At 43.4% G+C, this 15251-nt stretch overlaps 1 protein-coding gene across 2 annotated transcripts in view; it reads right to left on the reverse strand.

Annotated features, from left to right (window-relative positions):
- LRP2 (LDL receptor related protein 2) overlaps window positions 1-15251 on the reverse strand; it is a 516831-nt gene that overhangs the window by 39553 nt on the left and 462027 nt on the right. For both annotated transcript variants that reach the window (XM_069616158.1, XM_069616157.1), the window contains one exon: window positions 1770-1857. In XM_069616158.1, the coding sequence (XP_069472259.1) occupies window positions 1770-1857 (88 nt within the window). The remainder of the gene's footprint in view (window positions 1-1769; window positions 1858-15251) is intronic.

Consider the following 15251-nt stretch of genomic DNA (forward strand, 5'->3'; position numbering starts at 1 on the left):
GAATCCATGCAAGACTCCATATCTCTACCTCTGAGGCAGAGGTAGAATTAGGTGGACTTTCAGCTGAAAGTCTGCCTGGAATTCCGCCAGAAAAATTTCCATTGAATTTCACCAGTAGTATTTGAATAGGATGTATACGATTTGGCCATGGCACAATTGTTTGCAGCCGAATTGACTGTGGTCAATTCGGCCATGAAGACAATTTTGCTGCGGCCAAATCGGGCCAAATTTAAACTCCCCAAATATTGCCCAACTATCGGCCTATTGCAGGCCATTTGTGGCCCGGTGAGATTCTGGAAAAATGTGTTACTTGACAGTTGCAGAACTTTCTCGACGAGCACAATATTCTTGATACTTTTCAATCAGGTTTCAGACCCAGGCATGGGACTGAGTCCGCACTGCTCTGTGTAGGGTGATATTTTGGGAGCTGCTGGTGGGTGCAATGTCTTCGTGCTGGTTATGCTACACCTATCAGCAGCCTTTGATACGTTGGATCTTGATATCATGCTGGGGAGACTGACTTCAGTGGCCCGGATCTCCAGCAAGTCCCTCAGATGATTTGCTTCCTTTTTATCACACTGTGTTCAATGTCAAACTGGGTTCTTTTGTTTCTGATTTCCTTCTGGTTCACTGTGGAGTACCCCAGGGTTTGTCATTGTCTCCCATTCTCTTCAATATTTATATGCGTCCTCTGTTGGATATTTTTGCACAGTTTAATTTACAATATCGTTCCTATGCGGACGACATCCAGATCTATGTCTGACTTACCCAACCTAGGGAAGCCCTGAATAGAGTTACCTGTTAGCCTGTGCAGAGAAAATGAACCTTTGGATGTTGGATAACAAACTCCAATTAAATCCTGCTAAAATGGAAATTGTTAGCCTGGGCTCAAAAAAAGGTTAGCTGCTACTCTACCTTCTGTCCCACATCCCTCTTTTCTTGGTGTTCCCATCTAATTTTCATCTAATATAAAAAATCTGAGTTGCATCTGGCAATCAGATTTGTCTTTTAATATGCATATCGGTCACATTGTCAAATCTATATATTTCCAACTTAAATTGTTGAAATCCAGCTTTCCTTTTCTTGTTGAGAAATATCGTGGCTCTGTAGTAGGAGACTTTGCTAACTCAAAGCTGGACTATTGCAATGCCCTACTTTTCTTCGGTTTTCCTAAATATCAAATTCAGAGCCTCCAGACTGCCCAGAACTCAGCTGTTAGGCTGGTCTTTGTACTGCTCAAGCATTCTTCTATTTCGGGCTATCGCAGAGCTTTTCATTGGCTCCTAGTGTCGCAAAGAGTTATTTTAAAAATGTAGCATTTGATTTATAAGTGCATACACGAGGCTGCACTGGTATATCTTTCATCAAAGATTGTAATCTACCAGCCAATGCGTTCTTTACGTTCTCTTGACCAACATCTGCTGTGATACCTCATTCTAGATCAGTTTCTTGGGGTGACAGACGGTTCTCTTCCTGTGGACCTCGGCTGTTGAATGATCTTCCTTTGGAACTCTGTCAAATAGACTCTTACAGTCGTTTTTTAGAAAAAGTTTAAAAATTGCCTTGTTCAGCTAAGTTGATAGTTGTTGGTGCTTTTTTTATAACAGCTGTGCCCAGATGGAAGTTCCCGGCCTGGTTCGCAGAAATATGCGCTTTATAAATAATTAAATCAAATCAAATCGTAATGTATTTCTTCACATTCATTGATGTCTTATATGGAACATCTGTGTCATTTCACCCCAAAATGTTACTGCAGCATGCTGACTTACTTGCATTTGGGTAGATCGCCTTCAATGGAGCAGGTTCCTCCGTGCATACACCTGCATGCCGGTGGCATTGGCGGGGGGGCTTCGACCGCTATGGAAATGGAAGTCATGCATATATTAAAGAGCTACACTGGACATGGAGTGCTGATGTGCTGCCATCGTTCCCAAAACATCCATGCTAGGGTTCATGAAACATACACACATGACATACATGGGGCTCTGTCCCCTTTAATTCACTATGTGTAAATGTAGTTACAATAATAACAAGCCACTACATTAATTTGTTAAGCTAATCATGCTGTTGGCGTATTTACTATGGCGAAAGGAGCATTTTCACAGACACACAAAAAAAATCACTTTTGCCTAAATAGGAGGATTTATTTCCATTCCATGCAACTTTTTCTTACCGCCCGTTGTAAAGCTGTCAGCAACTCAAGAATCTAGAAGTATTTTTAGGCAGATGCGTTTATTTATTATGACCATCCACAACACTGCTGATTGCAGCTCAAGAAATATAACAAGAAATGCTTATTGTATGTTATGTCTTTGTGGTGAAGCACATGGCATAGGTCCACTGTGATCGGCTGACCAATCACCTTATAGAATACCAGCATAGAAACGTGAAAAACCAAAGCAAGCTAGTTTTCTAGTTGTATGCCTATGCTTTTCTCTGAAATAAAAGAAAAATATGAACACAAAAAAAAAACACTGGATGGCCTGACACTATTTTGCTCTTTGTCCGTACAAATTACCACACAAGTGACTGCACTACTTCCGGTTAAAGTACAGCCATGTGAGGTACAGTAGAATGTCACCGCTGACTCAGGCTATTTTTCATACAAATGTGATATTAATTATCCCCAGAATGTATGAATAATTTAGCCATAGTGCCTGTGGATGGGGGGGAGCGTGGGGGCGATTCACACCCAATAGCTGCCTGGAAGCGCGACGGGCCCTGACCGAAGGAAAGGCCATTCAGGTGGGCTTAGAATACCTATTGGCATGAATCATGCCCTGCAAGGGAGCTAAGGGAGCCCAGTATCACACTGCAGAACACTGTCATCCACAGAAGGATGTTCCTGCCATGCCTCACTTAACAGAACCTTTGCTATTCAGTAGTGATTTCACGATTACTCCCCTAGGGGGACATCCAACACCCACTGTTCACCATGAAGACCCTTTGTCATGGTACCATATTAGGGTGCCAGTGTAGTTGGCTGAGTGTGTACACACCATGTGATAGGGAATGGGACATATCTTGTAGAAACTGAACACTGAGGTTACTCCTACAGACCCAGGGGCATAGTTGTATATCTCCAGATCCTCTGCCAATGCCTCACTGCCGCAGCATGCTTCTCGACAGAAGCCACCACACGGGTGGCCTCCTTCCTTCGAGGGCAGGTCCATGAAAGTGTTTGCCGAGAACCACAGTGCCCCACCTGCCCCTATCCCCTGCAGAGTCCCCCAAGGATCTTGTGTGTCCCTGGCCCTCTACAACATATTCACCAGACCCCTCTTCAATCTACTTGACTCCATTGGCATATGCTACACAAACTATGCTGATGACACACAAATTCTCCTACACTTGGCTGGCAACTACTTAGAAGACACCCGCTCAGTAAACAATGTCTGGGCTACAACAGTAGCTTGGATTGCCATTCACTGCCTCTGTCTGAATGACGAAAAGACAGAGCTCCTCCTGGTGGGGCCACCGGCAGTAATCAAAAATCTGAATGTCCAATACACTTCCTTCTGCATTGATGGCATCCAAATACCTGGCTACACTCTCACGCCAAGTTAATGCTATTGCCTCTTCTTCTGCACACACAACTAAACTGATTAATGCCACCAGGTCCTTCCTCTCCCAGGACAGCTGTCTCACAATTGCTCGTGCAATCATACGGTCAAGGCTGGATTACTGAAATGCCCTATTTGCTGGCTGTTCCTGTCGGAACATTGGAAAGCTACAGGTGATCTAAATCAATGCCAATCGAGCTAAGCGCAATATCCAAAGTCGCAAAAACATCTCGGCCGGCAGAGAAAATGCTCACTGACTCCCGATTAGAGAGCGTATTATCTTCAAGAGACTATCCATCACACACACATGTCTGTCCAACTCTGCTCCCCCTTACTTGACCCAGAAAATCATCAGAGATCACTCCAACAGACCCCATAGAGCAGCCTACAGCAACAAACTATTGCAACCGAAATACAAACTAGCCAGAGCTGCTGGTGCCAGTTTTCCAACCCTTGCAGCAAAACAGTGGAACTTGCTCCCCCCAACCTTGAGAACAGAGAAATCTTACAGGGTCTTCAGGAGATCACTAAAAACCTGGCTATTTGCATAACTGAACATGGTATAAACGTTGCCCTGAATTTTTATCCCTGTGATCACTTTTGTATGTGTAAATGGTTCTGTAACAGTGCCTTGATGCCCCTGGGCCTAGTGCGCTTTTGAAATGAAAAATGAATAAATAAATTAAATAAATAAAAACATATGGTTTACAAAGGTACTAGCAAATTGTCTAGCTAAAAGGTGTTAATAATTGTCCTTGTTACAATACATGGATCCTGTTCAGTTTGCATAGTGCTATTGGTTTATCTGTGCATTGCGGTTGCTGTGTGGGGATTGTGGTTCAAGTCCATGTGGCATCACTGTGTTCCCTCATTGCTTGACTTGCCTTCTATCCAATTCCCCAGGAGAAGAAGACAATGAGTTCACTTGTCCATGGTTGCAATAGAGTGGTGGGGTTCTAATGAATCAATCCCACCTGCAGATACCTACGAAATCCTCTTTGTGCTGCACACTCTGGGACATGAGATCTCATGTTGTAACCCAAACAACCAGGACCACACTCACTTTTTTAGGAAAGTATTTTGAAGAATGGTGTACAGCATAATGTTCTGTGCAGAACATCTTCTGCCGCACCACCTAGCATAGCAGCCCAATGCACTTTTGCTGGAACAAAGGTATTCCATCCACATCAAAATCATAGCGACAAAGGTGGCAGGTAACTACCAAAGAACACACGAAGATCACACGCTTTCTTCTTATGACAAACACATTTTTCTGAAATTTTTGGTGTTTAGCTCTTGCAAAATAAGGCCATGTTATTAACACCTCACATCAGGCTTAGGCTCGCTTCTGCATCTACAGAGTTTTTGTAAAACGAACATTTCCTATTGCCAGGGGATCGAATAAAGCTTGTCAGACCTGCAGGAAGATTTGTCTCAGATGTCTGCAGTTGAGCTTCACAAATTAATTTGCCGTTGTTGTGCTTGACGTGCGTCTGTGCTAGAGGATTTGCAGTGTCTTTCGGGATTGGCCTTAAAGACTTGAGCACATTGGTACACCAAATTAAACCCACGTGCTACATAATAGTGAATGATTATCCAGTATGCTTACATTGAGTGATGCCAATGTTCATTATCTGCTATGTTCCCCTCACTTCTAAAATTAAGCACAAGGCACCACTTCTTGATGGTTATGATGAGGTGATTTAGTGGATATCCTCTGAAAGGCAGTCCTGATGATGAACAATTTATTTACCTCTCAGTAATGTTCTTTTGGATGGATGTTCCTGCCACAGATTCCTCATCTCTCATCTATATCATCTTTATCTGAGGTGCAGCTGTTCTTGGCAACCTCTCCGTCGCCAGGGGGGGTCATGCGGCTCTGCATCGGGTCTGTCTGACGGCTCTACATGCCCTGTGCCGGAAATGACATGGGGTGGCATGCCCCATGACCTCAGTTACACCCTATTTCCCAAGTACTCTGATTCTAAGGGACAGTAGAACCGATGGTCAACTAGCTTCCGGCAAGAGGTGTAGGTAGGGAGGGCGATGAAGAATCCGTGGCAGGAGCATCCATCAGAAAGGACATTACCGAGAGGTAAGTCATTTGTTGTTCTAATGGATTTTTTCATACCACGGCTAATGGATTCTTTCATACCACGGATTTCTCAACTATGATAGACTCCCAAAGCAGTATGTAATTCGGAGGAGGGAGGAAATCAAGGACACCACTTAAACCAGAAAACTCGAGAGCCTCATCCTTCCCAGCCAGATCGTAGTATTCTGAGATGCAGAGAATGTTCTACCTAGATAGAGTCTCTTTAGTCACAGCCCTGCCAGCATGAGCACCAGCGTAACCAACAAACAACTGGTCATCCTATCTAGCCTCTCTAGTACGGGAGACGTAGAAACAAAGGGCCGGTACCAGGTTCAGACAATTAAATCGTTCCTCTGCCTTAGAAGGGTGAGGCGGAGGAAAGAACACAGAAGGATGGATCTTCTGAGAGAGATGGAAATCCGAGACCATCTTTGGCAGAAAGGAGGGCCTCACACTCAAAGTCACCTTCTCTTTGGAAAAAAACAAATAAGGAGGTAAAAGAGAAAATGCCTGGAGCTCACTCACCCGTCTTGTGGAAGTGATGGCAACCAGGAAAATCGCCTTAAGGGTGAGCAATCTAATAAAATAGGGGGTCAAATGGAGCACCTATATGAAATGTTCAAACTAAATGCAAATCCCACGCCAGAACCACAAACTAGCAGGAAGGAAACTGGTTACAAAAACTCTCAAGAACTGCTTAAAGGAATGGTGCGGTCAGAAATATTATTGTCCCGATGGTTCGGCCATGTCTTTTTAACCATAAGTCGATCTATCGTACAAACATTTCCTATGCACCTTACCTGAGTTTTCGTCTCTTGAACACAAGCGAAATCAGCAGCAGGGCGCAGCCATCTTGTGATAATCTTATGACTTGCCGCATCGCCCTGGGTGACCTGCCTTTGCGGCACTAAATCATATCCCCGCCCCTGAGCCTGACAACACTAGACGCGTACCGCCCATTTCACAACGCCAAAGCACGTCTCGTGACAACATTCTCTGCGCTTCAGCTAATGACGTGTCGCCATGGAAATGGCAGGACGCCTCTTTCCTCAATAAGTATAAATAGAACGTTTCACAACACACAACAGCAGATTTTCTATTCCATTCCTCTCACTGTATTTCTTTGAGTATTCTGTGACTCGTTTCTGTGCTCTGGTCATCTACCTTCGTTGCTTGTAGCCCATGTGAACAGATCCCAGTACCATCTCTATAAATTATTTTTGTTTACCACACAATGGCAACAATAATGCCCTACCAGTACGAGCCCGAGTATTCGAGGAGGAATTACTGGAAAGAGAAAGATGCGGAAACGATGGGGCTTTGGACGACAGTTGGGAGGACGATTCAACAGATAAAGAGCCTGGGCCCAGTCGCATGGATGGTGTTTCCACCTGGTGTACCTGCAATCGGTGCACGCTAATGCCAACTGAGGAGGAGAACTGCTGCTGCCGAGAAAACTCTGGATGCTTGTCCTACATATCGGAAGGCGGGACACGGCCGCAATGCTCTACTGAGCTGCCAGACTTCAGGGCAGCCTGCCTCACACGGTCAGTGTTGAGGATTTTGATGGTGCTTATGCACAAACTTCGCGCAACAGTTCGTCCTCGTAATCCAAGTAACGAGTAAGTATACTCTGGTTGTGATGTCAGTTAGGCCATTACTTTTTCATGGTTGTCTTCTATATTCTTGTAACTTATATCATTGTCATATTAATTTAGTCTTGCAATTCTCTAGTAATAGTCGTATAAAAGTCGTTCAATATTGTGCAGTGTCTAGTTAGCATTTGTTCTGGCAAAAAAGCCATTGGATACAAGAATTGTCATTGACAACTAAGGTTTAATACACTTATCTTGGTCATTTAAAAACAGTTTTTATCTTTCTCTTTCACAGGTGGTAACGGCTGGTGGCCTATCGTTCTTTTACATGGTGGCTTCATGGGAGGCTTGGACACCGCGTTCGACGAGTAATACCTTCCTGTGTCGTTGGTGCCATTATATAAACTTTCGCCAGTGACAATGGTCAGTACAAGGGATTTTCCCTCGCTGTGCTGCAACCAGACCTTTACAATGTGTAGTTTTGTGCCATCAAAATAAGAAACAAAATAAATTTGATATTTATATGATTGTATAGCTTTTTAAATAATTACCATTTTGCTAAATATCAGTCCTTGTTTTTAGAACCCTCTTTGAAAATTGATTTATGGGCACAGATAACTATGCTATATTATGCATTTACATAAGCATCCTTTTCTCTTATTCAGTCTCCTTACATGCCATTTTTTAATGTTAGCATTTCTAAATCAAATAATACTTTCCCTTTATAACTCCATGACTATCCACCGAATATGAAGCAACAAGATTCAACATCCATGTCTTGCCTGGAGTCATCAACCACTTTGAGTGCGTATCAGGTAATCTTACTTAGTTATTCTGTTCCAGACTTGTTTTATGCATGGAATTTGAGATAATGTAATCATATTTACGTATTGTGTAATTCTATTATGAAATGTTTCATTCGTGGTTTGCAATTGATATGTACCTTTGTCGTCTTTCCAAAGTGTGTGTTCAATTTCCAATATTTTCATCCTTATTAATGCAAGTACTGTGTTTCAGGGAGATGCTGAAGCGTCCACTACAATTACATCATCCCTTGTAGTTGATCCAGAGCCAGAGGTATGCGTACTGACAGTTACATCGAATGAGATAATCTGATCAGATTTACGTATTGTGTCATTCGTTTACACGTTTCATTCGTGGTTTGCTATTGATATGTACCTTTGTCGTCTTTCAAAAGTGTGTGTTCAGTTTCCAATATTTTAATCCATACTAATGCAAGTACTGTGTTTCAGGGAGAAGCTGGAGCGTCCTCTACAATTACAACACCCCTTGTAGTTGATGCAGATGTATGGGTGTTGACAGTTCCATCGACTGAGATAATCTGATCATATTTAGATATCGTGTAATTCTTTTACACAATGGTTCATTTGTGGTTTACTATTTATATGTACCTTTGTCGTCCCCCCAAAGTGTGTGTTCAGTTTCCAATATTTTAATCCATACTAATCGAAGTACTGTGTTCCAGGGAGTTGCTGGAGAGTCCTCTACAATTACATCATCGATTGTAGTTGATCCGGAGCCAGAGGTATGCGTACTGACAGTACCTTCTAATGAAAGAAAGTCGGTCTAATTTTATGTGTAATGCAAATTACTTATTTTAAATGGATACTCTTTTCTAGGGATGTATACAAGATCCGTATATTTAACGGGAGGCATGTGAATCTCAGTTGGTGCACCAGCTTGCTGATGGTGATGTTAGAGTAAAGAAGGTTTCAAAGAAAAGAAAGAAAAATAAGGTTAGTTATAAACAGTTTATATTTTTAGCAATTGTTTTGTGCTGAGGCCTTCATTATATGCTTTTTTAATGTAAATTGTACGATACTGTATGTTGGATTTACACTGAACATCCTTTTTCCTATCTGTCCTGTAGTTGCCCGATGGAGTACGGACTATGCAGACACAGATAGCGACACAAATGAGAGATGCTGCTTGCCAAACTGTTTTCACCATGGAGGAAATATTAATTGAGGCGCTGCGTGTTCAGACTCGAGATGCCTTTGTCCAATGGCCAGAAAATTAATTTAATGTGACCGGCGAATCCAGCAAAGTATTTTTGGACCATTGCTACAATGCGACTGCTCCGCCAGATGAAGATGAAACTGAATGTATAGAAGATAGTTTTGCATTACTTGCACCTGACACAATCGACACCCACCAAAAAAATGCACCCCAAAAAGCAGTCGACATTGATGTTTTCTCCTATCCATGGTCAAGTAACAGATGTTGAAATGACAGAGGCATCAACACTATTGACCGACGAACAAGACAAAGATATCAACTATAGTATGTCCAGTTTGGCTGATATGTCCACAACGGTTCTGTCCGAAACAACAGTGATGCAGGATGACAGTCTAATAAAAGAGGTAAAATACCGTTACCGGTAAATCCTTACCGCCTTACTACGAGGTTCCTTTGCGGGTTGGGGGATTTAACGCCTGCTTTTTGCAGGCGTTACAAACCAACCTGCAAAGGGACCCAGGGAGATAATTACGGTACTGCAATTTGCGGTACCGTAATTAGCACCTTCCCCATTCCCATTATGCCCTATGGGGCAAAAATGGGAATGGGGAAGGGCAATGGTGGAAGGGGGAATTACCGCCCCGCCAACCTTGGAATGGGGCGGTAATTCCCCTTTCCGCCAAGGTGGTGCCGGTATTTTACCGGCATGAACCATGGCGCTAATAGCGCCATGGTTCTCCGCCATCCGTGTAATGAGGCCCATAGTATTCGACAGCAGCTTGATGGAGATTATAAAGATGCTGAAATGTGTGCATTCAGTGAGAGGAGAAGTATGTGGGAAGCCATTGGTGAATGTGACTTGTCAAACACAAGGCAGTAACCTCAAAATACATGCCACCTGTGAAAAGTTACGTAAACATTTTCATGGTCAGCTCAACCGATGCTGGGCAAACTGTGTGCTGCAGCTTTACTTTTCAGTGGCTTTAGTTTCAGGAAGTTATCCAGTTTCTTTCAGTTTGTGGGACTCCATTTCATTTCTAAAATGCAATACTACAAATACCAACGTGATTATCTATTCCCTGCCATTAGTGAAGCTTGGAAAATTGAACAATTGGCTATTCAAAGTACATTCTCGGACAAACGGTTCAGGCTAGCTAGCGATGGACAGTGTGACAGCCCCGGATTTTCTGCTAAGTACTGCACATACCATTTTCAGGACATGGAAAGTAAGAAAATTGTGAGTTTGGTGGTCCTGCAGGTGCCCCAATGTAAATCCTCAGTGACCATGGAGAAACTTGGTTTTATAAAATCACTTGAAGATCTGCAATCGAGGGGAATGCAAATCGACCTCACAGCCACGGACAGACATGTTTCAATAGCTAAGACAATGAGAGAGCAGTATCCAAATATTAAACATAAATTTGATGTTTGGCATGTTGACAAATCAATCAATAAAAAAATCTCGGCTGCAGGGAAAAAAAAGGTTTGGAAAGTATTTCACAATGGTCGCAGTCTTTCAGCAACCATTTTGGTGGAGCTCCAAAACATGTGATGGGTCTGTGGAAATTCTACTGGAAAAATGGCAGTCACTAATGTACCACTGTTCCAGCGTTCATCACTGGACAGAAAACCAACATTTCCACCAATGTGAACATGGCCCTTTGTCCCCAGAGCAGGCACGGAAGAAGAAGTGGTTGATCCCATCTTCACCTCCACACAAGGCACTTGAGAAGATTGTGTTTGATAAAACTCTATCAAGAGATCTGAAGGGACTCACAGAGTTCTGTCACGCAGGAGATTTGGAGGTGTTCCACAATATGTGCCTAAAGTATAGGCCAAAGAGATTGCATTTGGGTATCAAAGGGATGAAATCTAGGACTTTACTAGCGGTATTAGCGCATAACGAGAATGTAGGCCGTGAACAATCTAGGACTGCAGGAAACTTAGGGATGCTTCGCTACACTATGGCCTTTACGAAAAGAAGCAAAAAATGTGTGGTCAAACCAGTATATGAGGAAATGGAATTCAATTTTGTGAAATATCTTATTATTAATGTCATAGAGATGCATACTCACGGAATTGCGTGCCAATCTGTTCAGAGCACACATACATTGCCACAAAACATTGCCAACATGCCATGTCCACCCAAAGCAGAGCTTGTTGAACAGTTCAAATCCCGGTACAAATAATTACCATCTGTTTTTATTTTTGCCAAATTTATTTTTATAAAAAGTGTCCAAATAAAGTATGCTATTTTTCTTTTGAAATCTATCCTCTTAGTCCTTTTTTACACTGCTTTCACATTTTACAGTTTAGTCCAGCTACTGTGGGACCTTCATTTATCGTGTTAGTGCCCGATGGAGAACAGTGTGTAAGAATCTGTGGGTTTTGACAGTTGCCTTGCCATACAGTTCCCCAAACAGCTGAATATCTGCTCGTCACACAAAAGGAATGAGACCTAGGCTACATAAGATACTAGGCACGCAAGAAGTACTGACTGTGAAAACATGCCATGGGGTAGGAGGCCGTGAGATAAGCAGAGGTGGGCCTATTACTAAACACACTTTGACTCCGTTTTTGTGTTTCATCGACTATAATTTTGGAGTAGGGGGCATTCTGTCATTGGTAAGTTTCCCCTACCCCTCAGCAGTGCCACGAACAGCGAGCAGTGACAGCCCCCAATTTTTTCCTCCAGGGCCCGTGCTTCAAAATTCAAGTTCTCATCGATGCGTTGACACGGGATGTTGCAAACTAAGAATGTATGTTCATTGTGAGTGAAGGTCACCAGCTTTGAATTTTTGCTTGGGAGCTGGGGAGGCCCACACATTGCACACACAGTATAAGGTTCTATTGTTTTTTGACCTTGAGAGACAGGGACCATTCCGAAAGGGATTGAATTGAAGGAGGGGTGTAATAACGTAAGATTATGATAAGGTTGTCCATTCCGAAACTGGACCTAGTTACATGTAAGTTCACTTTATGAATAATCGTTGACACGAACAGAGTCTGCATTACGCCAAGTGAATGGAAATGCCGAATATAATGTAAGTTTCTCATCAGATGATTTTATACCAGAACTAGTAGAAATACGAATAGCTGACCGTTATTGCTGGGTTACATTGTACTCGTTCGTTCTGTGTGGCATATTGCAATGAAATGCAAGTACAACCTTTGTGTGCTGGTTTTTCTACCGGGCACATGGGCAGTCCAGCATCGACACACATGTAGACCAACACTCGTTTCCCCTGGTTCTACGCTAATAAATCATTACATTGTGTGTGTACCTCGAATTGTTGCCTCAGTTTACGCATTACGTTTAGAGCTGAACATACTCCATTGCACTATCCTCGGAAGCAAATAGCTGAGTACTTTGATATTCCATGTTGTATTCTCTCGGTTCACATTGTGTCACCTCTACGCTAATTAATAAAATGATTAATTGTAATAAAGATTGGCCACTGAGACACATTTCTATTTTTATGTTTTGCAAACAAGTACATCCTGCCATTCTGCGATTGTCATCTATTCCAGACCCCAACCGATGGATTCTTCAACCGCCAACTGCAGCTACATGTCAATCACTGGATTTATTTTACTATTTTTTGGGACGATCGACAAGGGCCAATATGCCCTTACGCTGTACCAGCGATTAGGAGCAACATAACAACCTTTACGGTGGTCTAGTGCCAAGTTGATGCACCAGCCTTGCAATTCACCGTGCGACCAAAGTGCTTAATTTACCCAAAATGAACACCCTGTGTACCAAAAAGGGACAGCGCGTGACTCACGATAAACATATGCGGATTTGCGGATCGAGAGCTAAGAAAAAAAGTTCAATTTTGATTGAATATGTCAGACGCCGAATGTTCTCGAAAGATTTAATGTGAAATAAATGTACTGTACCAATTGTACAGTCTTGCTCTTTCCTTTTAAAGTACAGTTTCATATTCCTAATTGTGACGCGCTGTTCTGTGTGATGATGTGTGTTGTTTTCCGGGTTCTGCGTCAAGTCGCGTAGGTGACGACTGGGCGCGTTTGGCTACGCTGCCCAGTAACGTCACGGAGAGAGGCGGAGAACTCCACTACTGACCATGCCACCAACCCGTATCTTAATGCACCTGCCTTGTGGCTTCAACACTTCGCCAAGAAACCCACACCTAATCAACCATGCTCGCTACAACTCAGGAATGCCAGACTCAGATCCAGAATGCCCCACTTACCCTGTGCCCAGCGTATCACACACCATCACCACACCTCACGTCCACATCCGACCATGCAGACCCCACCCGTCGACCCTGTGGCCCCCCCCAACAAAGAAGTAAAGGGAGCCCTTATCAATGCTAGGTCCCTCACGGCCCAAACCCTTGACATCGCACACCTCATCACCACCCAAAACCTAGACTTCATTGCCATCACGGAAACCTGGTTACATGCTGCCTAGGCCCGCTCCTAGCCCTCGCCATTCCAGATGGTTACTCCATCCTTAGAAATGACCGCCAATCCAACCTATCCAAAGGCGGCGGCGTCGCATTTATTCATAGGGATAACATCAATATGAGACTCATTCATAACACTCAACTTAGTTCTGCCGAATCCATATCAGTTAAGCTCTCCCTATCACCGACCAAGACTGCTTCACTACATCTTATCACAGACCACATCACAGCCCAGCAGGACCACTCGCCACCTTCGCAGAGGATATCACAACCATCCTTACTGACAACACCAAGCCCAACTCCCAAGTCCTGCTACTGGGTGACATCAACCTTGGCTTATCAGACTCCAAGGATCCCATGGCCACTGAGGTCGCCAGTATCACCTCCAACCTGCGCTTTCAGCAACGCATTCTCGAACCCACCCACAACAAGGGCAGAACGCTTGATTGGATTGCAGATTTAAACTGCGACACTTCAATAAGTTCCAATTCCGCCTGCGCCTGGTCCGATCACCACATCATCAACTTTCATATACCAGCCAACAACACCTGCCCCAAACCTAACATAGCTACTCCTATTCTTACCAGGAACAAAAAGGACATCACTAGGGACAAGCTACTCCCCCTCATTTTACCCATTCTTAACATTTGTGCTTCACAGCACAATAACGCCACAGCCCTAGTAGACACCTTCAATCAAACACTGCTCAAAGCCATCAACACCATAGCACCCCTGAAACTACGGAAAGCTAAACAACTAGCTCACTTGAATTCATGGTTCTCGCCGTAACTTTGAGCACTACGCATTGAAAAACGTAAGACCGAAGCACTTTGGAAAAGTCTTCCATGTGTGATTAACAAAGACAACCTTTTTCATCGCATCCCTTAACTACAAGGAAGCGATCTTACAAGCAAAAACAAGAGACAAACAGCGTATCCCGCAAGCAGAATCTAACACGAGAGATTTATTCAAAATTCTCAAAGAACAAGAATCCCCTTCTCCCATCTTAGACACATGCAGCAAGATAGTACATGGTGCAATAATATCCAAAATGCTCTCCTCACTAAAATAACCACCTTACAAGCCAAAATCAATGCCAAACAGGACTGCCTTCTCACCTCCTCCCAAACGAAACTCCCGGCACTTAAGACAGCTACCCCCTCCTTCATCCACACCCCATTCAGCTTTATTCCTCTCACCATCCCAGAGGTTGAAAAAAACATCAGTAATCTAAAACCCTCCAACTGCCAAGGCGACTCTTGCCCTTCCCCCATCATCAAGGAATCTGCTCACGACCTTGCCCCCTTCATCACTTCCTTCATCAATTCGTCATTTCTTTCTGGAATAGTCCCCAACAATCTGAAGGACTCATGGGTCATCCCCCTGCTGACAAAACCCACTCTGAACCCTTCGATACCATCCAACTACAGACCCATCACTATGGTCCAGTTCCTATTAAAAATACTAGACAGAGCAGCCTACTTACCGATCCAGAAATACTTGGAAACTAATAATCTACTTGGCATCAGAAAATCTGTCTTTAGACCCAGGCATGGGACAGAAACAGCCCTATTAGACCTCA

The sequence above is a fragment of the Ambystoma mexicanum genome, chromosome 9, assembly GCF_040938575.1.
Source record: "Ambystoma mexicanum isolate Mex_15411 chromosome 9, UKY_AmexF1_1, whole genome shotgun sequence".
Lineage (NCBI taxonomy): Eukaryota > Metazoa > Chordata > Amphibia > Caudata > Ambystomatidae > Ambystoma > Ambystoma mexicanum.